Source organism: Sebastes umbrosus, chromosome 18 (genome assembly GCF_015220745.1).
Source record: "Sebastes umbrosus isolate fSebUmb1 chromosome 18, fSebUmb1.pri, whole genome shotgun sequence".
Classification (NCBI taxonomy): Eukaryota; Metazoa; Chordata; class Actinopteri; order Perciformes; family Sebastidae; genus Sebastes; species Sebastes umbrosus.
In genome coordinates, this window is record NC_051286.1 from 3,028,157 (window position 1) to 3,055,021 (window position 26,865).

The 26,865-nt window shown below is 40.2% G+C and overlaps 1 protein-coding gene and 1 long non-coding RNA gene across 2 annotated transcripts in view; one reads left to right on the forward strand and one right to left on the reverse strand.

The window, feature by feature from the left end:
- Positions 1-26,865, reverse strand: part of LOC119477388 — an 85,759-nt gene that overhangs the window by 25,202 nt on the left and 33,692 nt on the right. The window contains exons 8-12 of the mRNA XM_037751465.1: positions 4,984-5,157; positions 4,668-4,841; positions 3,887-4,060; positions 2,301-2,347; positions 691-792 (exon numbers count right to left, since the gene is read on the reverse strand). Of these exons, the coding sequence (XP_037607393.1) occupies positions 691-792; positions 2,301-2,347; positions 3,887-4,060; positions 4,668-4,841; positions 4,984-5,157 (671 nt within the window). The remainder of the gene's footprint in view (positions 1-690; positions 793-2,300; positions 2,348-3,886; positions 4,061-4,667; positions 4,842-4,983; positions 5,158-26,865) is intronic.
- On the forward strand, positions 12,962-26,745 carry LOC119476569. The gene is made up of 3 exons (XR_005204042.1): positions 12,962-13,070; positions 25,223-25,224; positions 26,733-26,745. It is a non-coding gene; the product is annotated as an uncharacterized LOC119476569 (long non-coding RNA).

Here is a 26,865-nt window from a genome sequence, read left to right on the forward strand (position 1 = left end):
CCCTCAGGGGGCAAATTTGCAGCGCCCCGATATCTATATCTTTTCATAACATATAAACCTACGTCTGTGCCAAATTTGTTGCTTTTATCTCAAAACGCACAATTGTTATGCTTAACTGCCCCGCTACTTAGCCAAATGTACGTTTACTTTTCTGTATACTTTTCAGTATAAGCCAAGTATACTTGGACTTTTTTCAATACTTGTCGGTATAAGCTAAGGATACTTAAGTATAATTGTGTTAAGTGTATCTCTGATAAGTACATAAAAAGTAAACTGAAAGCATACTTTCTTATTTAACGTTTAACAGAAGTATACTACTAGCACACTTGAAGAAACTTCTTTTTTGTCAGGACTCCTACAGAGAACACAGAGACACTGAAGAACATGTTATGTCTCCAGGAAGAAGAACTACAGCAGGATAGACCATATACACTGCTACTCTACCAGAGGAGGAGGAGGAGGGGAAGTGTGTTCCTCTATCATTGTGCCAAACAGAGAAACGAAGCTCTGAACAGTCCAGACTCCAGGACTCATCATTCCTTCCATACCAGCTGTAAACACCTCCTCTGTAGTGGCCTCCTCTGTAAGTCACTGCTACACAAACCGCTCCTCTCCACTCCACCTCCCAGTAACAGCGACCAGTCAGGCCATCTCTACACAGCATCTGAGCCCAGTAGTCATATTTCTTACCATGACTGGGCGTCCTGCTTCTCTTCCGTATCATCGCCTTCCAGTTGTCAGACAGTGAGAAGTATCTCTTTGTGTCGCCGTCCAGTTTGAGTTCAATGAAATCTAAAAGACAAAAAGAGACAATAAGGCAGCAGTTTATCAGCTAATACAACTGTTGGGTTTTGTTTATTTATTAATATGTTAATAATTTCTATGAAGTTATAGATTGCTATTTAAACACTTTCAAAATATTTGGTAACACTTCATTTTACAGGTCTGCAAATTTCATAGTAATTAGGTGATAATTAATAAAGTAACCTGTTTGAAATTACCCCAATATTTACCTCAAAGTTTATTGAAAATGACTTTATTATAAACATGATTTAATAATTATATTCTAAAATAGCATATAATGGTTAAAATAGGGCCTTTAGGCTTGAGAAGCGGCTGTGCGCTGCTCTTCATCGGAGGTGGAAAACTAATAGAAGACATTTCAATTAAGTTATTTGCTAATTATTATCTATTCATCAGCAGACATGGAAATAAATCACATCAATTAACTTTGTATTCTTTTCCTGGAAATGTATTAAATAAATTACCAGCTATTGGGAATATAATAATTAAATAATGTTTATAATAAAGTAATTTTTTGATAAATTTTGAGGTAAATATTGGGGTAATTTGGCAGTAATTCCAAAGAAATTTCAAATAGGTTAACTTCTACTTATCACCTAATTACCATGAAATTTGCGGACCTGTAAAATGAAGTGTTACCAAATATTGTATAGCCTATGAAGATTATAAACATTTATTTTTTTTTAAAACTTGGTAAGCACTTTGTGCTTAAGCTTGAAGAGTGCAATATAAATACAATTATTATTATTATTATTGTTTAGGACTGTCAGTAGATCAATATAGTTAATCATGTACCTTAAATAATGTCCCTTAAAGGGAGATTTGTCAAGTATTTAATACTCTTATCAACATGGGAGTGGACAAATATGCTGCTTTATGCAGATGTATGTATATATTTATTATTGGAAATCAATTAACAACACAAAACAATAACAGATATTGTCCAGAAACCCTCACAGGTACTGCATTTAGCATAAACAATATGCTCAAATCATAACATGGCAAACTGCAGCCCAACAGGCAACAATAGCTGTCAGTGTGTCAGTGTGCTGACTTGACTATGACTTGCCCCAAACTGCATGTGATGATCATAAAGTGGTCATGTCTGTAAAGGGGAGACTCGTGGGTACCCATAGAACCCATTTACATTCACTGATCTGGAGGTCAGAGGTCAAGGGACCCCTTTGAAAATGGCCATGACAGTTTTTCCTCGTCAAAATTTAGTGTAAGTTTGGAGTGTTATTTGACCTCCTTCACTACAAGCTAGTATGACATGGTTGGTACCGATGGATTCATCAGCTTTATTAGTTTCATATGATACCAGTATCTTCACTCTAGCTTTTAAGAAATTAGTGGCGTTAAAACAAATTTCCCTTAAGGCGTTATTATTGTGTTAACTTTGACAGCCCTATTATTATTATTGTTATTATTATTATTGACTATTGTCTGTAGGGTTTAAATGAAGAAATATCACAAAATAGTATTAACTGACTTACACTTCCTCACACTAGGTTTTAACCTCTGCTCTCCATCATGGTCCACCCTGGAAGAACAAACACAGTCAGACCTGCACATCCAGCCCAGTCACACAGCAGCTCGTGATTTAATGTATTGATTCGTGTACATAGACACGAATTTCAATTTTTTTTCGTGATGGTCAGAATGAAATCAATTCGTATGTAATCCACGTAATTGTGAACCAGGAAGTATAAAGAGCGGCGAATGCCGCGTAGGTAAGAGGTCGGGGTGGATGGGTGGGTCAAAAAACACCAGACTTTCACCAGGAGACCGCTGTTCATCATGTCCCGTGTGAAACCAGAAGTCAACGTTGATTTATTTGTCACGTAACTTCCTACTTGTACTTAAGTTACAGCACTTCCTAAAGCTAACGGAGTAGTTTTTGTCATGTTACTTCCGTACATAAGTTACGCCATTTCCGGAGTTATGGGAAATTTTTCTATAATGAATCAAATAGATTAAATTTCATGACTATTTGACGAACTGTCGTGAGACTGTATTGAAATAGTCCAACACGTTCTCATCCCAACCTGTCACATACGGAAGCTTTGTCAGACCCCTCAGCATCACTTTTCGCTCACAGTAAACACGTACTTATACAACATTTACATTGTAAATAAACACACCCTGGGAATAAGAACAGGCTGCATATTCTCTTTGATTATAAAAACAGGAACATTTCGCTCAAGTGATTTTCCATCTAACATGACACAGTTTGTCTAAAGCTGGGCATACACTGTACGATTTTAGCCTGTTTCTGGCCCAAATTTTGAGCCGCACGATTAATTTTATTGTCGGACCAAATTTCAGCTTTGTCGGATGTCGTTTGCCGTGCAGTGTACAGGGGGGACCGAGGACCGATTAACTCCTCCTGACTGGCTGCCGGACAGTCGGATGAATTTCTGACATGTCAGAAATTTTGGTCGGCCGTCCACAGGCTCTCACACGGTTGAAGCAGAGCCAAGAGCCGTTTCCCCAACGTCAGCGCCTTTTTTCTGCTTTTCTTACAGTAATCAGAGCGAAGCTATCAAGATAACAATGTACAATAGATATAGTGAAACGTAGCTTACCTCCAATTCTCTCTGGACAAGCCATACTGTCCACGTCTTCGCAGCTACCTGCGACTCCATATACGCCGGCGCCTTAATTTTTTAGATGTTTCAGCAGACGGGATGGCACAGATGATCAAGGAAGCATGTTTCTGCCTTGTTAGCATCGTGACCCGTACAGACCTCTGCTAGCAAACAAACTTTACCTGCCTCGGAGCTTTCAAACAAAATCTTTAATGACAACTGTCAACTGCCAGAACGGCCCTCAGGTGGCGACGGGACAGAACAGTGTGAGCACTCAGGTTGCGGCTGACGATCGGACAGTACAGTGTGAGCACTCAAATTTTGGCTGACGATCGAACCATACAGTGTGAGCACATAAATCATGAGCTTTGGCTTTACATCGCAAACAATCTACTCGTACAGTGGCAGTAGGAATAGTACAACAACATGTCTAAAATCTTACAGTGTATGCTCAGCTTAACAGAGAAGCAGTGTGTTATCTTTTGTTGTACTTGAGAGTCTCCAGTCTCCAGCGTGGATCCTCCATTCCAGCAGACAGCAGCTTCACTCCTGAGTCTCCTGGATGATTGTAGCTCAGGTCCAGCTCTCTCAGATGGGAGGGGTTGGAGCTCAGCGCTGAGGCCAGAGAAGCACAGCCGTCCTTTGTGATCAGACAGCCTGACAACCTGTCAAAATGGTCAAGCACTAGTCATCAACACAAACAGATTACCCACTTAATGATCTATTTGAAGTTTCCCATCAATCGTTTGCAATACTCGAAGACCCTGGTGTTCAAGGACTGAAGAACAAAGTCAGCAATAAAAAAAAACTACTGTACTGTGCATCAGAACATTTTGGCATGTGGCCAGAAAGAACCAGGGATGAAACTACCAACCCTACAATTAACAGACAATCTTCTCTAAAGTCATAGCTGCTCTCACATCATCAGTAAAATCCTAAAGAAATGGGATACTTCAGAAATCTTCAAACTAAAGCAGTATTGAAATGGTCAGCATTTTAACCTGTTAAGGCCTAGCCCTATCCCTCAGAAAAAGCGCCTAAATAACTACCAACAATTAAGCAGGACTAGTTCCTCAACGATAAGGCTTAGATGAGGCTGACCAGGACTTCCTGCCAGCGCCAACTTGACTGTTCAAACTGTAAGTAACTAAAATCTGCTGTTTTGGGCCAAAATAACCTATGTCCGTTGGGTTTTAAATTATTGAATCCTGACCTGAGAGTTTCCAGTATACAGTGTGGATCCTGCAGTCCAACAAAAAGTTGAATCCTGACCTGAGAGTTTCCAGTGCACAGTGTGGACTCTTCAGTCCAACACACAGCGGCTTCACTCCTGAATCCTGCAGGTCATTGTTACTCAGGTCCAGCTCTCTCAGATGGGAGGATTCGGACCACAGAGCTGAGGCCAGAGAAGCACAGCCTGCCTCTGTGACCCGACAGTCTGACAGCCTGGAGTTAGGAAAAGGTCATGACCACAATGTTGTAGAATATCACATTAACATGATAACTACGACAGATATTACATCATCATTAACCTGACTGTAAAGCAGCATTTAAATGCTTAACTTATAACAAACAGCTGTATCCTGACCTGAGAGTTTTCAGTGTACAGTGTGGATCCTGCAGTCCAACAGAGAGCGGCTTCACTCCTGAATCCTGCAGGTCATTGTTACTCAGGTCCAGCTCTCTCAGATGGGAGGATTCGGACCGCAGAGCTGAGGCCAGAGAAGCACAGCCTGCCTCTGTGACAAGACAGTCTGACAGCCTGGAGTTAGGAAAAGGTCATGACCACAATGTTGTAGAATATCACATTAACATGATAACTACGACAGATATTACATCATCATTTACCTGACTGTAAAGCAGCATTTAAATGCTTAACTTATAACAAACAGCTGTATCCTGACCTGAGAGTTACCAGTGTACAGTGTGGACTCTGCAGTCCAACAGAAAGCGGCTTCACTCCTGAATCCTGCAGGTCGTTGTTACTCAGGTCCAGCTCTCTCAGATGGGAGGATTCGGACCGCAGAGCTGAGGCCAGAGAAGCACAGCCTGCCTCTGTGACCCGACAGTCTGACAGCCTGGAGTTAGGAAAAGGTCATGACCACAATGTTGTAGAATATCACATTAACATGATAACTACGACAGATATTACATCATCATTTACCTGACTGTAAAGCAGCATTTAAATGCTCAACTAATAACAAACAGCTGTATCCTGACCTGAGAGTTTCCAGTGTACAGTGTGGACTCTGCAGTCCAACAGAAAGCGGCTTCACTCCTGAATCCTGCAGGTTGTTGTTACTCAGGTCCAGCTCTCTCAGACTACAGGACTGGGAGCTGAGAACTGAAGACAGTGCTTCATAGCTTCTCTTTGAAAGGTTACAGCCACTCAGCCTGAAGAGGAATCAAAAATAAACACAAGCAAATGTTTTACTTGACATCTTTTGCTTTTTACACCTATTTGATATTGATTCTTCCAGTTATTTCTCCACCTACAGAGCTTTGTTGGAGGCTTTGACCACTGGCAGCAGCCTCAGAAGAGCCTCCTCTGAAGCAGAGTATTTCTTCAGGTCGAACACATCCAGATCTTTTTCTGATGACAGTAAGATGAAGACCAGAGCTGACCACTGAGCAGGAGACAGTTTATCTGTGGAGAGACGTCCTGATCTCAAGGACTGTTGGATCTCCTCCACTAGAGAACCATCATTCAGTTCATTCAGACAGTGGAACAGATTAATGCTTCTCTCTGGTGACAGATCCTCATTGATCTTCTTCTTGATGTACTTTACAACTTTCTGGTTGATCTGTGAGCTACTTCCTGTCTGTGTCAGCAGACCTTGTAGGAGGCTCTGATTGGTCTCTAGTGAAAGACCCAGGAGGAAGCGGAGGAACAAGTCCAGGTGTCCGTTTGGACTCTGTAAGGCCTTGTCCACAGCACTCTGGTAGAAACGTGTGGATTTTCCTACGAACATTTCAGACAACCAGGAGGTTGATTGTTCTTCTGCCATCAGATTGACACCAGAGTTGATGAATGTCAGATGGACGTGAAGAGCAGCCAGAAACTCTTGAACACTCAGATGGACGAAGCAGAACACCGTGTTCTGGTACAGTCCTCTCTCCTCTTTAAAGATCTCTGTGAACACTCCTGAGTACACTGAGGCTGCTCTGATATTGATGCCACACTCTTTCAGGTCGGATTCATAGAAGATCAGCTTGCCTTTCTGCAGCTGCTCAAAAGCCAGTTTCCCCAGAGACTCAACCATCTTAGTGCTCTCTGGACTCCAGTGTGGATCTCTCTCACATTTTCCATCATACTTGACATTCTTCAGTTTGGACTGAACCACCAGGAAGTGGATGTACATCTCAGTCAGGGTCTTGGGCAGCTCTCCTCCCTCTCTGGTCTTCAACACATTCTCCAGAACCGTAGCAGTGATCCAGCAGAAGACCGGGATGTGGCACATGATGTGGAGGCTTCGTGATGTCTTGATGTGGGAGATGATTGTTCTGGTCTGCTCCTCATCTTTGAATCTCTTTCTGAAGTACTCCTCCTTCTGTGGGTCGGTGAACCCTCTGACCTCTGTCACCATGTCAACACACCCATGAGGGATCTGATTGGCTGCTGCGGGTCGTGTGGTTATCCAGAGGCGAGCAGAGGGAAGCAGTTTCCCCCTGATGAGGTTTGTCAGCAGCACATCCACTGAGGTGGACTCTGTAACATCAGTCAGGATCTCATTGTTGAGGAAGTCCAGAGGAAGTCGACACTCATCCAGACCGTCAAAGATGAACACGATCGGGAACTCTTCAAACCTGCAGATTCCTGCTGCTTCAGTTTCAGTAAAGAAGAGATGAACAAGTTCCACCAAGCTGTACTTCTTCTCTTTCAGCACATTCAGCTCTCTGAAAGTGAATGGAAATGTGAACTGTATGTCCTGGTTGGCTTTGTCTTCAGCCCAGTCCAGAGTGAACTTCTGTGTTAAGACTGTTTTCCCGATGCCAGCCACTCCCTTTGTCATCACTGTTCTGATTGGTTCATCTCTTCCAGGTGAGACTTTAAAGATGTCTTCACATCTGATTGTTGTTTCTGGTCTGTCTGGTTTCCTGGATGCTGTTTCAATCTGTCTGACTTCATGTTCCATGTTGACCTCTCCAGTCTCTTCCATTGAGATGTAGATCTCTGTGTAGATCTGATTCAGAAGTTTAGAACTTCCTGCTTTTGCGATCCCCTCAAACACACACTGGAACTTCTTTTGTAAGTTATTTTTCAGTGTTCGCTGGCACTCAGCAAGAATCTCTGAATGAATAAAACAAAGATGAAATCAATGAGGGGTTGTTACGGTGAATGTAAGTCATGAACTCGTTTTCTAACAAGTATACACATTTCTGTATTTATGGCATCTATTCAGCTCATTTGATAACTAGGTCCCCTAAAATTAATTATTATCCTTAACAACAACTGATATGTTTTGCATTAAAGTCATGCATCCATGACCTCCCTGGTCTCCAAAGAAACCAGAGGGTGTATGACTAAATTACAGAAGGAATTAATATTGTTATCAGTGTGTGTACATTTGAACCAGTAGAGGCAGCAGAAACAGGAATGTCTGCCTTTGTTTCACTGCTTTTCGTTCTCTGAGACACTTTCAAATCTTTTTTTTCTCTGGTGGATGTTTGTTTGGTAGCTTGTTCTGTAACCCACAGTGCAACACAAGACATGTGTCTAACCTTGAGGGAGATACTTGCTACAAAGCTAGTGTTTGTTGAAGTCTTTTTAACATGCCAGTTTGATCTTTGTTACATCCTTTTTGTAAATTCATACCATAACTTACCTGCAGGTTCTGAGATGATTTTTGGTAATTTTTCCATAAGATCATTCTGGTTCATCTCCCCTAAAACGATTTTTGTCATTTTAATAGTGTTTATATTGTAGGTCAGGAACATCTGATCCACTGTGACCACTCTTCTTGCATTCTCCAGTCGACTCTTTGGGATTGCTGGGAAGCCTTCTAGGAACTCTGGCTGCTGCAGGCACCACTTGAATTTTATAAAATCTTCGTCTCCTAAATCTTCTAAAGTTCTCAAGAGGGCCTTTTTAGGTGTCTCCATCTTTCCTCTCTGCCAAGACACAACAATTGATATTATTTGTATAACCATTTAATGAAAGCACAGAATAATCAGTATGAAAAACGTCTTCTGTTCGCTGCACATATTTACTGACAATCAGCCACTTGAAGGAAAGTTATAAATTAGACAATGTGCAAGTCCTGCTTGATTGTGTAATATCCATGTGAAGATTAATTACAGGCCTGTTTTCTGAGGTAACAGGAGATTCATACAATGGCTAACATGTTGTGACTCACTTATTTCCAGTCTATTACATGCATTTTACAGGAAAGGAGGCCTATAGACCCTTTTTATGTCAACGTCATGATTACATCACGGTGTTAGCTTGAGGCAAAACAAAGGAAAGCCAGGATTCTCACAATGTATTAGGGCACCCCTCTTTGACTCAATTTAATAAACAACTTTCTATGATTAACACGATCAAAAGCTTTAGAAGCATCAATAAAACACATAAGAACTGATGAATTTTGACCTCTATATTTGTTTACAATTTCCTTTAATGCATATTATACACAGGTCAGTGCCGTGTTTAGCTTTAAATCCAAACTGGTTGTCTGTGGAGTTAATAAACTAATTTAATCTATCCAGCAGGATTCTTTCTAAGACTTTTGACAGTATGCTGGCTAAAGCAATGGGCCTGTAGTTATCTAGACTGCCTCCTTTACCAGCCTTGTCCTTAATTACTGAACTAACAGGACAGACAACATGGAGTCTGGTAAGACACCATGGATCATAAAACCAGTAAAACACATAGCAAGGAGAGGAGCTATCCTCGGACTGGCATATTTAAGGTGCTCAGCCGTAATACGGTCTATGCCACCTGCTTTATTAACAGACAGCGTCTTTATAGCTTGGTATACCTCATGTGACTTAATCACCTTGAATCATCACTCTCACTATTATCTGTCTTAAATAAATCCCTTTTGACACAGATGAATAACAAACTATAATGCTGTCGCCATAACTCAGCAATGTTGTCTGTTCCAGAAGTTCCATTTACAGTGCATGGCAGAGATGTTTTACTGTAAAAAACAACAACAGAGATTTCAAGAATAAAGTCATAACATTACGTGAAAAAAGTCGTAATTTAATGAGAATAAAGTCGTAACTTTATAAGAAAAAAAGTAATTTCCTCCTCCACAAAAGAGTCAGTTTCCCCATCAGGGCTGTGTGGTTCTTTCTTCAGAATAAGTTTCTTGCACAATCTTTTCCAGGTCCTGATACTGATGATAATGTGGTGCTGATTTGCCAAAAGACGAAGTATTTTGTTATTTGTGAAACCTAAACTAAAGTATTATTTCATAAGATGCTTCACGTTCCTCAATTTCACACAGACGGCACGCTGCTCTATTTCTCCTCTAAAATAACACTTAAATTATTACTTTATAATATTATGACTTTAATCTCATATTACGACTTTTTATCTTAAATTTATGACTTTATTCTCATAATGTTACAACTTTTTTCTCGTAAACCTATGACTTTATTCTTGTAATATAATGACTTTATTCTCGTAATCTCAGATTTATTTGTTTCCTCATTGTGGCCCTAATACTCCGTCGTACGCTTGAATCTCAACAGTTGAAAAATAAACCTCAGTCAAGTTGATCCAAGCTGTCAGACCAGATCAGACAATTCCTGCATGTTTCACTGATGTGAACTCAGATTACAATCAAACTGCTGTTGATTCTACTCCAGAAACACAAACAACATCACATGTAAATCTCTCTAAAATCATTGTGCTTCAACTCAGAGAGAAATTCTACAGAATATTTCAGAGAGATATTTTGAAACATCCAATCAGCATCGAGAAGCACTTAAACGGTGATACAGCAGGATGTGATCAAAGTGATCCTGATGATCAAACATTTCCAGATTCATCTGGTTGGATTCTCACCTGTTGAACTCACTTCAGGTCAACTTACAGACACTTTCCACCTTCATGTGTCGAGGAAACACTGGAAGAAGAAGAAGAAGCTGCTCATCTCTTCCTCGTCGGCTGCGGTCATGAAGTCAAAGAAAGATGAGAAGGAGAATTCATGAGGACTTAGGAAAAGACAACCTCGGTGTTCAGAGAATCCCACTGCTCTTTAACTCCGCTCGTTGGAGATGAACTTCGCCTCGTCTGGAGAGTAGATGAGATCAGGTGGCAGCAGGACGGTGACTAAAAGCTGTGGTTTGCAGTTTGCAGCAGCCTTCACTGAATTTACAGGAAGTCACATGTTTTAAGAGAAATGAGACGTTGATTCCTCTGAAGCGTCACGTGAAGCGATGTCCATTTCTGATGACAGCAGCAGCTGATCACAGCTGGATCAAATTATTAGGCTGAATGTTTCAGGGAAAATGTAAATGATGTAACTCATATCAAACCCGACGTTCAGGAATTATCAGCCTCACATGTGACTGAATGGAAATGACAATAAATAATGTAAAACGTGTTTGTTGCTGACAGACAGACTCTCCGTCTCTCTCTGACTTTAATAGTATCATTAATAAAAGTTAAAGGGACTGTTTGTAACTTCTTACATGTATAAATCATTGCGGGACGGTGTCTCATGCGCGCTCACGTGTGGCCACGCTGTTCAGACAAGACTCCAACAGAAACTACACGGAAGCACCAAAACCACAAAGTTCTATATAGTGAAGCCCGTCTGTTAAACAGTGTTGGCTGCAGTCAGAGACCGTAGCTTTGGTCTCCAGGGCCGGAGTCTCTGCTCCTTTGCTCCTCTGCCTGCTTTGCCTGCCTTCACTCACACACCGTGCTCGTTCTCACTCTTTCGCTCCACTCTCACATGCATGCGCGCACACTACACACTGCAGAAGAGTTAGTTTAGCTCTGAGAATATCTAGTGAATGGACGTTTGTGCAGAAATAACTGCTGCAGCTCCTCTAGACCAACAGAGGTTTCCCGTGTCTTGTGAAGTGACGGGGCTCCGCAGAGAGAAAGGTTATCGTCTCCGACCAAAACTCTGAGATCCCCTGTTCCCTCCGGCCGCGGGCGGGAGGCTGAGGCAGGAAAAGCCAACACTAGGATCAGCATTGATTCATGGAGAGTCCTTCGTCTGGTCAGCAGTGTCGGCGTTAGGGGCGGGCCATGGGGGTCCAGGCCCGTCCAAAAAGGTCACTGTGCCCCCTCAGCTGAATTTTCTCCTGACAAAAAACTAAACTGAAATAAAAGCTAAGCTATTAGTAAAATTAAGTCTTTCAGTTTGGTAATGGAAGGCCTTAACACTGCAATTCAAAATAAAGCACAAAACAGTGATTGCTTTGCATTTAGGAAACAACTAGGATGTACTTGGGCTTGATTACATTGTTTTCTATTGGAGTGTCCTAACTGGCTGCGAGCAACACAGTGCTGCACAGCGACGTTTTGTCTGAACTTCTATCGGATACACGGTTCCTATTTTTTCCTGTCACTCATATTGAGAGGAACGGCTGATTAGTTTAGATAAAATGAGTCGAGAAAACCGGATCAGTTGTCCTGGATGTAAATTAAAACATTAACTTGATTACTGACACTTTCAGCACAGGCATTGACGCTCGCAGTTATATGTAATAAAGTTCACTAGTGAAACTTTATTACGAGCTACCTGTTAAAAAATATAACAGCCACCTCACTAATGGTTCAAATAAAACACGAACACACAGCGCAAAGATACAACTATGGAAACTCTGGGAAAAATGAGCCGTCACTACAATATTTCAGTAAGAAGCCTCGTTTTGATCCGCTCCGTTTGCGTGTTTGTTTATTTATTTATTTATTTTTTAATCTAGCTCAATAGAAAAAAATGAGAGAAAGTAGACCTACAAACCTGGTGCATTAAAGCACAATTAGGACCAAGAGAGTAAAAAGCATCCTGTGCTCCTCTCACATCTTACTTTTTCTACCTGTCTGGATTATTCTGTTCAGTATTGTGGAATAAAACAATGGACTAATGTTACACTACAGCAGGCTGAGCAGGGACAACAACTGGTGAGTGAAACATCCACATTTAGTCTTTATTAACTTAAATTATAGTTATGAAGAAATCAGTCAGACTGTTAGATTAATGTGTTGTTTAACTCCCTGTTTACTTTATCTCGGCACATGCCTGTGTGCACATTTTGACCCTGGCACGAGCAAGATGCAGGGCTGGCCTTAGGAGTTATCTGTAGCCGCCAGTACCTCCTCATTTCACTACTGAGGAGTTATCTGTAGCCTCCAGTACCTCCTCATTTCACTACTGAGGAGTTATCTGTAGCCTCCAGTACTTCCTCATTTCACTACTGAGGAGTTATCTGTAGCCTCCAGTACCTCCTCATTTCACTACTGAGGAGTTATCTGTAGCCTCCAGTACTTCCTCATTTCACTACTGAGGAGTTATCTGTAGCCTCCACTACTTCCTCATTTCACTACTGAGGAGTTATCTGTAGCCTCCAGTACCTCCTCATTTCACTACTAAGGAGTTATCTGTAGCCTCCAGTACCTCCTCATTTCACTAGAGAAACCATAATAAGGTGGCAGTTGGCTGGAGAAGATCACTAGATAACAACCTACTTGCTCTTGGCTATATCGTATGTTATTTCCAGTAAATATCACAAATAAAATGTGTGTTTTCTGATAAAAAAAAAAGTATGAACGTAGGAAGATAACAAGTACTACTAACCCATCTTTGAGGTGGTTACGTCTTCAGCTCCAGTTTGATCTGGAGCTCACAGCTGATATGTTCCCGGTTTGTTTACATGACGGAACAGAAGTGCAGATTTAACGTATTCAGTGGACAGAGAGCGTCAGATGCTGCGCGATGCAGCGCGATAGTCGGACGCTCGCATCCAGTTAGGACACGGTGTTAGTTTAGAACCTGTTTTTGCGTGCGTGCGGGCCTGTGCGCATAAGTGGAAGCATGTATACACCTCTCTGTCAGTTTATTTCTTTCATGAAACATGATAATGTTAAAGATACACTTAATAAAGGCTATATGAAGTGAAAAAAAATGCCCCCCCCTGTCAAAGTTGATGCCCGTCCGCCCCTAACACTCTGGCGTCAACCCTGCTGGTCAGCTAACATTACTGCCAAGCAGCTGAAATATAGAGTGATATTGTGGTTTTAGCTGACGTGTGTCGCCTCACTGTTTTGAGCGATGCTCGTTCATGTCTATGTAGAGCGAGCACAAGCGCGAGCAACACGACACTGACTTTAGTTGACTTAACGGCCACAGGTGTCGCTGTTAACAAGACATTTCTGATTCTTACAAACAGTCCCTTTAAATCTTAGAATTACACAGAAAGTTATGACTTTCTACAACACGTGGTGTTTGCTGTCAAAACTAAGAGCCAATCAGCTCTTTGATCAGGCGACAGCCAGGTGTTTTCCATATAAGGCTCGTTGGAGATGAACTGGCCTCGCAGCAGCAGCAGGGGGGCGGTGACGTAAAGCTGCGGTCAAGTCGGACAGTTTGCAGCAGCCTTCACTGAATTTACAGGAAGTTAAACCAAATGATGCAACAAAGTCAAAAATAGATTTCTGGCTAGTTTCTAACCTTTTTCGCTGACTGCTGTATATCAGCAGCTCCTCCACGCTCCTTGTTTACAATTTCCTTTAATGCATATTATACACAGGTCAGTGCCGTGTTTAGCTTTAAATCCAAACTGGTTGTCTGTGGAGTTAATAAACTAATTTAATCTATCCAGCAGGATTCTTTCTAAGACTTTTGACAGTATGCTGGCTAAAGCAATGGGCCTGTAGTTATCTAGACTGCCTCCTTTACCAGCCTTGTCCTTAATTACTGAACTAACAGGACAGACAACATGGAGTCTGGTAAGACACCATGGATCATAAAACCAGTAGAACACATAGCAAGGAGAGGAGCTATCCTCGGACTGGCATATTTAAGGTGCTCAGCCGTAATACGGTCTATGCCACCTGCTTTATTAACAGACAGCGTCTTTATAGCTTGGTATACCTCATGTGACTTAATCACCTTGAATCCTCACTCTAAGTAAAATCTGTTTTAAATAAATCCCTTTTGATACAGTTGAATAACAAACTATAATGCTGTCGCCATAACTCAGCAATGTTGTCTGTTCCAGAAGTTCCATTTACAGTGCATGGCAGAGATGTTTTACTGTAAAAAAAAACAGAGAGTTCAAGAATAAAGTCATAATATTACGAGAAAAAAGTCGTAATATAATGAGAATAAAGTCGTAACTTTATAAGAAAAATAGTAATTTCCTCCTCCACAAAAGAGTCTGTTTCCCCATCAGGTCTGTGTGGTTCTTTCTTCAGAATAAACGCAGTTTCTTGCACAATCTTTTCCAGGTCCTGATACTGATGATAATGTGGTGCTGATGTGCCAAAAGAGGAAGTATTTTGTTATTTGTGAAACCTAAACTAAAGTATTATTTCACAAGATGCTCCACGTTCCTCATTTTCACACAGACGCTGCTCTATTTCTCTTCTAAAATAACACTTAAATTATTACTTTATAATATTACGACCTTTTTCTCGTAATATTATGATTTTAATCTCATAATATTACAACTTTTTTCTCGTAAACGTATGACTTTATTCTTGTAATATAATGACTTTATTCTCGTAATCTCAGATTTATTTGTTTCCTCATCGTGGCCCTGATACTCCGTCGTTCTCTTGAGTTTTAACAGTTAAAAATAAACCTCAGTCAAGTTGATCCAAGCTGTCAGACCAGTTCAGACACTGCCTGCATGTTTCACTGATGTGAACCCAGATTACAATCAAACTGCTGTTGATTCTACTCCAGAAACACAAACAACATCACATGTAAATCTCTCTAAAATCATTGTGCTTCAACTCAGAGAGAAATTCTACAGAATATTTCAAAGAGATATTTTGAAACAGCCAATCAGCATCGAGAAGCAGTTAAAGGGTGATACAGCAGGATGTGATCAGAGTGATCCTGATGATCAAACATTTCCAGATTCCTCTGGTTGGATTCTCACCTGTTGAACTCACTTCAGGTCAGTTTACAGACACTTTCCATCTTTATGTGTCGAGGAAACACTGGAAGAAGAAGCTGCTCATCTCTTCCTCGTCGGCTGCGGTCATGAAGTCAAGGAAAGATGAGAAGGAGAATTCATGAGGACTTAGGAAAAGCCAATCCGACTGCTCTTTAACTCCGCTCGTCTGGAGAGTAGATGAGATCAGGTGGCAGCAGCAGGGCGGTGACTAAAAGCTGCGGTTTGCAGTTTGCAGTTTGCAGCAGCCTTCACTGAATTTACAGGAAGTCACATGTTTTAAGAGAAATGAGAAGTTGTTTCGTCTGAAGCGTCACGTGAAGCGACGTCCGTTTCTGATCAAATTATTAGGCTGAATGTTTCAGGGAAAATGTAAATGATGTAACTCATATCAAACCCGACGTTCAGGAATTATCAGCCTCACATGTGACTGAATGGAAATGACGATAAATAATGTAAAACGTGTTTGTTGCTGACGGACAGACTCTCCGTCTCTCTCTGGCTTTAATAGTATCATTAATAAAAGTTAAAGGGACTGTTTGTAAAGTCTTACACGTATAAATCATTGCGGGTTGGTCTCTCATGCGCGCTCACGTGTGACTACGCTGTTCAGACAAGACTTCAACACAAACTACACGGAAGCACCAAAACCACGAAGTTCTATCTAGTGAAGCCCGTCTGTTAAACAGTGTTGGCTGCGGTCGGAGACCGTACCTTTGGTCTCCAGGGCCGGAGTCTCTGCTGTACTCTGCTCCTCTGCCTGCCTGCCTTCACTCACACACCGCGCTCGTTCTCACTCTTTCGCTCCACTCTCACGTGCATGCGCGCACACAACACACTGCAGAAGAGTTAGTTTAGCTCTGAGAATATCTAGTGAATGTACAATGGACGTTTGTGCAGAAATAACTGCTGCAGCTCCTCCAGACCAACAGAGGTTTCCCGTGTCTTGTGAAGTGACGGGGCTCCGCAGAGAGAAACTGTATCGTCTCCAACCAAAACTCCGGCGTCTCCCCCGTTCCCTCCGGCCGTGGTCGGGAGGCTGAAGCAGGAAAAGCCAACACTAGGATCAGCATTGATTCATGGAGAGACCTTCGTCTGGTCAGCTAACATTACTGCCAAGCAGCTGAATATAGAGTGATATTGTGTTTTTAGCTGACATGTGTCGCCTCACTGTTTTGAGCGATGCTCGTTCATGTCTCTGTAGAGCAAGCACAAGCGTGAGAAACAGGATGCTGACTTTCGTTGACTTAACGGCCACAGGTGTCGCTGTTAACAAGCACTTTCTGATTCTTACAAACAGTCCCTTTAAATCTTAGAATTACACAGAAAGTTGTGACTTTCTACAACACGTGGTGTTTGCTGTCAAAACTAAGAGCCAATCAGCTCTTTGATCAGGCGACAGCCAGGTGTTTTCCATATAAGGCTCGTTGGAGATGAACTGGCCTCGCAGCAGCAGCAGGGGGGCGGTGACGTAAAGCTGCGGTCAAGTCGGACAGTTTGCAGCAGCCTTCACTGAATTTACAGGAAGTTAAACCAAATAATGCAGCAAAGTCAAAAATAGATTTCTGGTTAGTTTCTAACCTTTTTCGCTGACTGCTGTATATCAGCAGCTCCTCTCACAGATCACTCTGTTATTAAGTTGAGAATAAAAAAATAAAATGAAATATAATTCAGTTTCCAGATCATGTGATGATTTATTTATATTTGTTTTTTAAATATATGTTGAAATGTGCGTGTATCTGGCATTGAGTTCTATCCTTTATTATTTTTATGTCCACCTTGTAAAGCACAATATAATGAGCACTCGTTTTAATAAGTGGTATAAGTCATTTTGCGCTTTTCAAAGCACAAACCCCCACAAGGCAGCCGGCCCAGACGCTGTCTCACCTGCAACCCTGAAACACTGTGCAGACCAGTTGTCTCCAGTGTTTACAGGGATCTTCAACTCATCACTGGAAACCTGCAGGGTGCCAGCCTGCTTCAAAGCCTCCGACATCATCCCGGTCCCCAAGAAGCCAAGGATCACAGGTCTTCAGGATTACAGACCCGTCGCTCTGACCTCTGTGATAATGAAGACTTATGAACGCCTTGTGCTTCACCACCTAAAGACAATCACCAACACCCTGCTGGACCCACTGCAGTTCACCTACAGAGCCAACAGGTCTGTAGACGACGCAGTAAACATAGCCCCTTCTCTACATTCTCCAGCACCTGGACTCCCCTGGCTCCTATGCCAGGATCCTGTTTGTGGACTTCAGCTCCGCATTCAACACCATCAGCCCAGCTCTGCTATAGGACAAGCTTTCCCTGCTGAGCGTGCCTGACTCCACCTGCAGGTGGATCACAGACTTTCTAACTGACAGGAGTCAGCACGTAAGGCTGGGGAAGCAAGTCTCCGACAACCAGACCATCAGTACCGGTGCCCCCCAAGGCTGCGTTCTCTCCCCACTGCTCTTCTCCCTGTACACCAACGGCTGCACCTCCAGACACCAATCTGTCAAGCTCCTTAACTTTGCAGACGACACCACAGTACCTGTGAGGGTTTCTGGACAATATCTGTCCTTGTTTTGTGTTAATTGATTTACAATAATAGATATATACATATATTTGCATAAAGCAGCATATTTGTCCACTCCCATGTTGATAAGAGTATTAAATACTTGACAAATCTCTCTTTAAGGTACATTTTGAACTGAAAAAAAATGTGTGATTAATCGTGATTAAATATTTTAATTACTTGACAGCCGTAATTATAATATAAATAGACAATTGGTCCCTGATATTGTTGGCTTAAAAGTGTTTAGTCAGTTTCACTACAATTTACACTTTTATGAAAAGTGTATTTCTTTCTGTCTTTCTTTCTTTCTTTCTTTCTATCTTAATTTGTTACCTCAATGCAGAAAATTAGGAAGGGCGCCCACCAGCATTTTTAAAAATGATATTATTACTATTTTTATTTTATTTTTTTACCAGCGTCCCCCAGAAGGTGGCGCCCTAGGCGACCGCCTATATGTCCTTTGTCTTAAACCGGCCCTGCTGTGAAAATACTCCACTACAAGAAAAAGTCCTGCATTCAAAACCTCACTGAAGTAAAAGTATGTAAGTATTACCAGCTAAATGTAGTTAAAGTAAAAGTACTCATTCTGCAGTAAAATGGTCCCTGTTTGTGTTTTACTGTGGTGGAATGAGTACATTCAAGTACTGTACTGAAGTACAGATTTGAGATGCTTTACTTGAGCACTCATGTTCTGCTACTTTCTACTTCTACTCCACTACATCTCAGAGGGAAATACTTTTTACTCCACTACGTTTATCTGACAGCTTTAGTTACTTTACAGATTACAATCTTTCATCCCCTTAATATATAATAGTAAAACACCAGTGGTGGAAAAAGTATTTAAATCATTTAGTGCAGTAAAAGTACTAATACCACGCTGTGAAAATACTCCACTACAAGTAAAAGTCCTGCATTCAAAACCTGACTGAAGTAAAAGTGTGTATCATCTCGTAAGTATTGTTGTGTAATCTACAGCATCTTATTGTATGAGATCATCATAGATAGTGGAGTAGAAGTATAAAGTAGCATAAAATGGAAATAGCCTACTAAGTAAAGTACAAGTACCTTGAACTTATACTTTACAGCACAGTATTTGAGTAAATGTATACTCCACCAGTGCTTGTAGTTTTCCTAATGATCAACTAATTGATTATCGTTTCAGCTCCTAACAGTTGTTTATTTTCAACAGTGGAGTGCTACATCGTCTCAAACATAGAACATCTTTGACACCTGCCTGGAGGTGTGGGGGCGGGGCCAACGGCTCAAACACACCTGGCCATTAACTGTAATAGTAGATAGTTATACTACAGTAATAGTAGATAGTAATACTACAGTAATAGTAGATAGTAATACTACAGTAATAGTAGATAGTTATACTACAGTAATAGTAGTTAGTAATACTGCAGTAATAGTAGATAGTAATACTACAGTAATAGTAGTTAGTAATACTACAGTAATAGTAGTTAGTAATACTACAGTAATAGTAGATAGTAATACTTCAGTAATAGTAGAGCATCTTTTAATAATCATCTTAGTAATATTGTTTAAAATATGCTTTTAATAACTTTAACTACATGAAGCTGATGATACTTTTGTACTTTTACTGTAATACTTATCTATACATTATCCTGCTTATTACACGGCTACTTACTTAAGAAATCAATAATTTGACACAAAAACGGTCCACCAAAGTCCAACATCAGAACTGTGCCCATAGCAACGGTCTGTTATACATAGCAACGGTCTGTTAAACATAGCAACCGTAGGAACGATCTGTTATACGTAGCAATGGTCTGCTATACATAGCAACGGTCTGTTATACGTAGCAACGGTCTGCTATACATAGCAACGGTCTGTTATAAATAGAAGACAGTAAATACACCATTTAAAAACAGTCACCAGAGTCAGACAAGGTCCATGAACCATTTTTTTATTTCAATGTTCAAGAATACTCTTAACCACCTGCAGGGATAGGCATTGGGGTCAGGTGCAATGTGAGCCAAGCGGCAGGCAAAGGCGGGGACTTCGGCGTGCTGACCCCCGGCATTGCAGACTGGCTCTAGGTACGTGGAACGTCACCTCCACCACAATACAGATCAGTAACATTTAAAAATAACTTGCAGTACGTTTATTTTAGATGTACAAATAATGGTAGGCTCATGTTAAATTTTTTTTTTCTTTCTCAATATTTACAATGATGCACAAAGCTTGATGAAAATGAATTTAAATGTCTTAAAAATATCGAAATTTTAAAAAGCAAAATGTATAAAAATTAACATTATTGTAATGCTGCAGTAAGGACATTTAGAGACGAAAACCATAAAGAACAAACATGTTACAGATTAAAATCCTGACGACTACATGTAACTTTGTGTACCTGTTCATGTATTACATACAAAATTCATATTTTTTTGTAAAGTTGCAGAAACACCCAGATATAGTAATATTATCAATTTAAGTTGTTTGTGTGTGATAGTGCACATGAAGAACACAATGAGCCAAAACGACAAAGTAGAAAACAGCGGAGCGTCCACGTGGAAATGACCTGCACCCTCACATGTTAAATCCAAAGTGGTAAATACTACACATCCAGTAAAGTATGGAAACACTTTGGGTTTCACACATTGCAGGAGAAGCAGAGCTAGACATCACGGCTGAAGCTGCATGCTAACTCTGTCACGGACAGGAAACGTTATCGTATGAATCTGTTAGTGTGTGGTGGCTGTTTTGGTCAAATCGTTGCTCTCCACACACTACAGGAACAAAACTGTTAAATTTAACAGAACATGTCGTTATGTGTGGGTTCTCTCACATTTTCAAAATCTTTTAAGATTTGAAAAATCTTTTAGTGTGGGCCAGTCTTAACAGAAGTATACTACTAGCACTCTTGAATAAACTTATTTTTCATCAGGGCTCCTACAGAGAACACAGAGACACTGAAGAACGTGTTGTGCCTCGAGAAAGAACACCTACTGTAAACGCAGGATAAAGAGGTTCAGTGAACGTGGTGTTGAAGGTGTGGAGGTGGATCCGTGTGTCATAGGAGACTCTGTAGAAGGACAGAGTGCCAGCAGGATAGTCCACATACACTGCTACTCTACCAGAGGAGGAAGAAGAGGGGATGTCTGTTTCTATATCATCGTGCCAAACAGAGTAATGAGGCTCTGAACATTCCAGACTCCAGGACTCATCATTCCTTCCATACAAGTCGTAATCATCTTCTCTGAAGTGGCCTCCTCTGTAAGTCACTGCTACATTAACCTTTCCTCTCCACTCCACCTCCCAGTAACAGCGACCAGTCAGACCGTCTCTACACAGCATCTGAGCCCAGTAGCCATATTCCTTCAAATAACTGGGAATTATCTTTCTGTCCACTGTCACTGTCTTGTTGTCGTCAGACAGTTCGAGGTATCTCTTTGTGTCGCTGTCAGAGAAACCTGAAAGACAAAAAGACACAATAAGGCAGCAGTTTATCAGCTAATACAACTGTTGGGTTTTGTTTATTTATTAATATGTTAATAATTTCTATGAAGTTATAGATAGTTATTTAAACACTTTAAAAATATTGGTAACACTTCATTTTACAGGTCCGCAAATTTCAAGCTAATTAGGTGATAATTAATAAAGTAACCTGTTTGAAATTACCCCAATATTTACCTCAAAGTTTATCTAAAATGACTTTATGATAAACATTATTTAATAATATATTCTAAACTAGCATATGATGGTTAAAATAGGGCCTTTAGGCTTGAGAAGCGGCTGCTCTTCATCAGAGGTGGAAAACTAATAGAAGACACTTCTGATCAGACACAAATCTCACCATTGTGACTTATTGTCTACACAGATGTAACCTGGTAGCTGATGTCATGATTCAGGGAGTTTTTAAGACATTTCAATTAAGTTATTTGCTAATTATTATCTATTTATAAGCAGACATGGAAATACAGCACATCAATTAACTTTGTATTCTTTTCTTGGAAATGTATTAAATAAATTACCAGCTATTGGGAAAATAATTATTAAATAATGTTTATAATAAAGCAATTTTTTGATAAACTTTGAGGTAAATATTGGGGTAATTTGGCAGTAATTCCAAAGAAATTTTAAATAGGTCACTTGCTAATTATCACATAATTTCCATGAATTTAGCGGACCTGTAAAATGAAGTGTTATCAAATATTGTGTAGCCTATGAAGACTATAAACATTTTGTTTTTAAAGTTTAAAGCACTTTGTGCTTACCAAGTGCAATATACGTAAATACAATTATATTAATATGCTCAAATCAAATCATACATGCTAGCTTTAAAAGTGAGCCCGCTACAACCTCCTGCGTTAAAGAAATTAGTGGCATTAAAACAAATTTGGAGCAAAATGTTGCAAAAAACTGATCTTATGAGTCTTGATGATTTCCAAGGAGTGCTCAAGCTGATTAGATCAGATGTTTTTAAGGGTAATTTTTAAAGAAAAATTTGAAAACCAAATAAAAGGATCATGGTCACTTCAGGGTTAAACTTCACCCCCTTGACTTCGTGACAGAATGACAACCGACACAAGAAAATTGTCTGCCACGGCCCTCAGGGGCCAAATTTGCAGCGCCCCGATATCTATATCTTTTCATAACATATAAACCAACGTCTGTGACAAATTTGTTGCTTTTATCACAAAACGCACAATTGTTATGCTTAACTGCCCCGCTACTTAGCCAAATGTACGTATACTTTTCTGTATACTTTTCAGTATAAGCCAAGTATACTTGGACTTTTTTCAATACTTGTCGGTATAAGCTAAGGATACTTAAGTATAATTTTGTTAACTGTATCTCTGATAAGTACATAAAAAGTAAACTGAAACCATACTTTCTTATTTTATGTATAACAGAAGTATACTACTAGCATACTTGAATAAACTTCTTTTTCATCAGGGCTCCTACAGAGAACACAGAGACACTGAAGAACATGTTGTGCCTCCAGAAAGAAGAGCTACAGCAAACACAGGATAAAGAGGTTCAGTGAACGTGGTGTTGAAGGTGTGTCAGAGGAGACTCTGTAGAAGGACAGAGTGCCAGCAGGATACACTGCTACTCTACCAGAGGAGGAAGAGGAGGAAGAGGAGGGGAAGTGTGTTTCTCTATCATTGTGCCAAACATAGAAATGAAGCTCTGAACAGTCCAGACTCCAGGAATTATAATACCTTCCATACCAGCCGTAATCACCTCCTCTGTAGTGGCCTCCTCTGTAAGTCACTGCTACATGAACCTTTCCTCTCCACTCCACCTCCCAGTAACAGCGACTTGTCAGACCATCTCTACACAGCAGCTGTTCCCAGTAGTCAGATTTCTTACCATCACTGGGCAGCATCTTTCTGTCCAGTGGCACCATCTTGCTCCCGAAGGCATAGCCATCGGTGTGTGAATGAGTATTTAGATTAGATCCAGATGGGCAAAGTTGCCGCCTTAGCAGCCTCTGCTATCAGTGTATGAATGTGTGTGTGAATGGGTGAATGCTGACATGTAGTGTAAAGAGCTTTGAGTAGTCAGAAGACAAGAAAAGCGCTATATCAATGCAAGTCCATTTACCATTTACAATCTTGTTGTTGTCGTTAGACAGTGAGAGGTATCCCTTTGTTGTGTCGCCGTCCAGTTTGAGTTCAATGAAATCTAAAAGACAAAAAGAGACAATAAGGCAGCAGTTTATCAGCTAATACAACTGTTGGGTTTTGTTTATTTATTAATATGCTAATAATTTCTATGAAGTTATAGATTGCTATTTAAACACTTTAAAAATATTTGGTAACACTTCATTTTACATTTCTGCAAATTTCATAGTAATTAGGTGATAATTAATAAAGTAACCTGTTTGAAATTACCCCAATATTTACCTAAAAGTTTATTGAAAATTATTTTATTATAAACATTATTTAATAACTATATGCTACAATAGCATATAATGGTTAAAATAGGGCCTTCAGGCTTGAGTAGCGGCTGTGCGCTGCTCTTCATCGGAGGTGGAAAACTAATAGAAGACACTTCTGATCAGACACAAATCTCACCATTGTGACTTATTGTCTACACAGATGTAACCTGGTAGCTGATGTCATGATTCAGGGAGTTTTTTAAGACATTTCAATGAAGTTATTTGCTAATTATTATCTATTCATCAGCAGACATGGAAATAAATCACATCAATTAACTTTGTATTCTTTTCCTGGAAATGTATTAAATAAATTACCAGCTATTGGGAAAGAGCAGAATATAATTATTAAATAACGTTCATAATAAAGTGAAATTTGATACATTTTGAGGTAAATATTGGGGTAATTTGGCAGTAATTCCAAAGAAATTTTAAATAGGTCACTTGCTAATTATCACCTAATTACCATGAAATTTGCAGACCTGTAAAGTTAAGTGTTACCAAATATTGTATAGCCTATGAAGATTGTAAAAACATTCTTTTTAAAACTTGGTAAGCACTTTGTGCTTAAGTTTGACGAGTGCAATACAAATACAATTATTCAATTTATTATTGTTTAGGACTGTCAGTAGATCAAAATAGTTAATCATGACTAATCACGGTTAATCACACTTTTTTTATCTGTTGAAAATGAACCTTAAAGGGAGATTTGTCAAGTATTTAATACTCTTATCAACATGGGAGTGGACAAATATGCTGCTTTATGCAAATGTATGTATATATTTATTATTGGAAATCAATTAACAACACAAAACAATGACAGATATTGATCCAGAAACCCTCACAGGTACTGCATTTAGCATAAAACAATATGCTCACATCATAACATGGCAAACTGCAGCCCAACAGGCAACAATAGCTGTCAGTGTGTCAGTGTGCTGACTTGACTATGACTTGCCCCAAACTGCATGTGATTATCATAAAGTGGTCATGTCTGTAAAGGGGAGACTCGTGGGTACCCATAGAACCCATTTACATCCACATCTGGAGGTCAGAGGTCAAGGGACCCCTTTGAAAATGGCCATGACAGTTTTTCCTCGTCAAAATTTAGTGTAAGTTTGGAGTGTTATTTGACCTCCTTCACTACAAGCTAGTATGACATGGCTGGTACCAATGGATTCATCAGCTTTATTAGTTTCATATGATACCAGTATCTTCACTCTAGCTTTTAAGAAATTAGTGGCGTTAAAACAAATTTCCCTTAAGGCGTTATTATTGTGTTAACTTTGACAGCCCTATTATTATTATTGTTATTATTATTATTGACTATTGTCTGTAGGGTTTAAATGAAGAAATATCACAAAACGAAAATGACTGACTTACACTTCCTCAGACCAGGTTTTAACCACTGCTGTCCATCATGGTCCACCCTGGAAGAACAAACACAGTCAGACCTGCACATCCAGCCCAGTCACACAGCAGCTCGTGAAATACTCATGAAATTTAATGTATTGATTCGTGTACATAGACACGGATTTAAATTTTTTTTCGCGATGGTCAGAATGAAATCAATTCGTATGTAATCCACGTAATTGTGAACCAGGAAGCATAAAGAGCGGCGAATGCCGCGTAGGTAAGAGGTCAGGATGGATGGGTGGGTCAAAAAACACCAGACTTTCACCAGTAGACCGCTGTTCATCATGTCCCGTGTGAAACCAGAAGTCAACGTTGATTTATTTGTCACGTAACTTCAAAACTTGTACTTAAGTTACAGCACTTCCAGAGATATTTTAACCCAAACCGTGATCTTTTCCTAAACCTAACTAAGTAGTTTTATTTTGAAAAGACTGGAGTGGAAATTGACACTTGCGTCACTTGTTGCTGGACATTAGTAAGAAAACGCACGAAAAATACGTTGTTGAACATATTTCGTATTGAAGCGTCACGAAAAAAAGAGAAATTTAAGTCTTTGTACAAGCTAACGGAGTAGTTTTTGTCATGTAACTTCCGTACATAAGTTACACCACTTCCGGAGTTATGGGAAATTTTTCTATAATGAATCAAATAGATTAAATTTCGTGACTATTTGACGAACTGTCGTGAGACTGTATTGAAATAGTCCAACACATTCTCATCCCAACTCGACACATACTGATGCTTTGTCAGACCCCTTGGCATCACTTTTCACTCGCAGTTAACATGTACTTGTAAATTAAACACACCCTGGGAATAAGAACAGGCTGCATGTTCTATTTGATATAAAACCAGGAACATTTCGCTCAAGTGATTTTCCATCTAACATGACACAGTTTGTCAGTCTAAAGCTGGGCATACACTGTACGATTTTAGCCTGTTTCTGGCCCAAATTTTGAGCCGCGCGACTCATTTTAGAGTTGGACCGTATTTCAGCCTCATCAGGTGTCGTTTGCCGAGCAGTGTACAGGGGGGACCGAGGACCGATTAACTTCTCCTGACTGGCTGTCGGACAGTCGGATGAATTTCTGAAATGTCAGAAATTTTGGTCGGCCGTCCACAGGCTCTCACACAAAGCAGAGCCAAGAGCTGATTCCCCAACGTCAGCGCCTTTTTTCTGCTTTTCTTACAGTAATCAGAGCGAAGCTATCAAGATAACAATGTACAATAGATATAGTGAAACATAGCTTACCTCCAATTCTCTCTGGACAAGCCATACTTCACAGCTACCTGCGAGTCCATATATGCTGGCACTTTTATTTTTTAGATGTTTCAGCAGACAGGACGGCACAGATGATCAAAGCAGCATGTTTCTGCCTTGTTAGCATCGTGACCCGTACAGACCTCTGCTAGCAAACAAACTTTACCTGCCTCGGAGCTTTCAAACAAATCTTTATTGACTACGGTCAACAGCCAGAACGGCCCTCAGGGGCCGA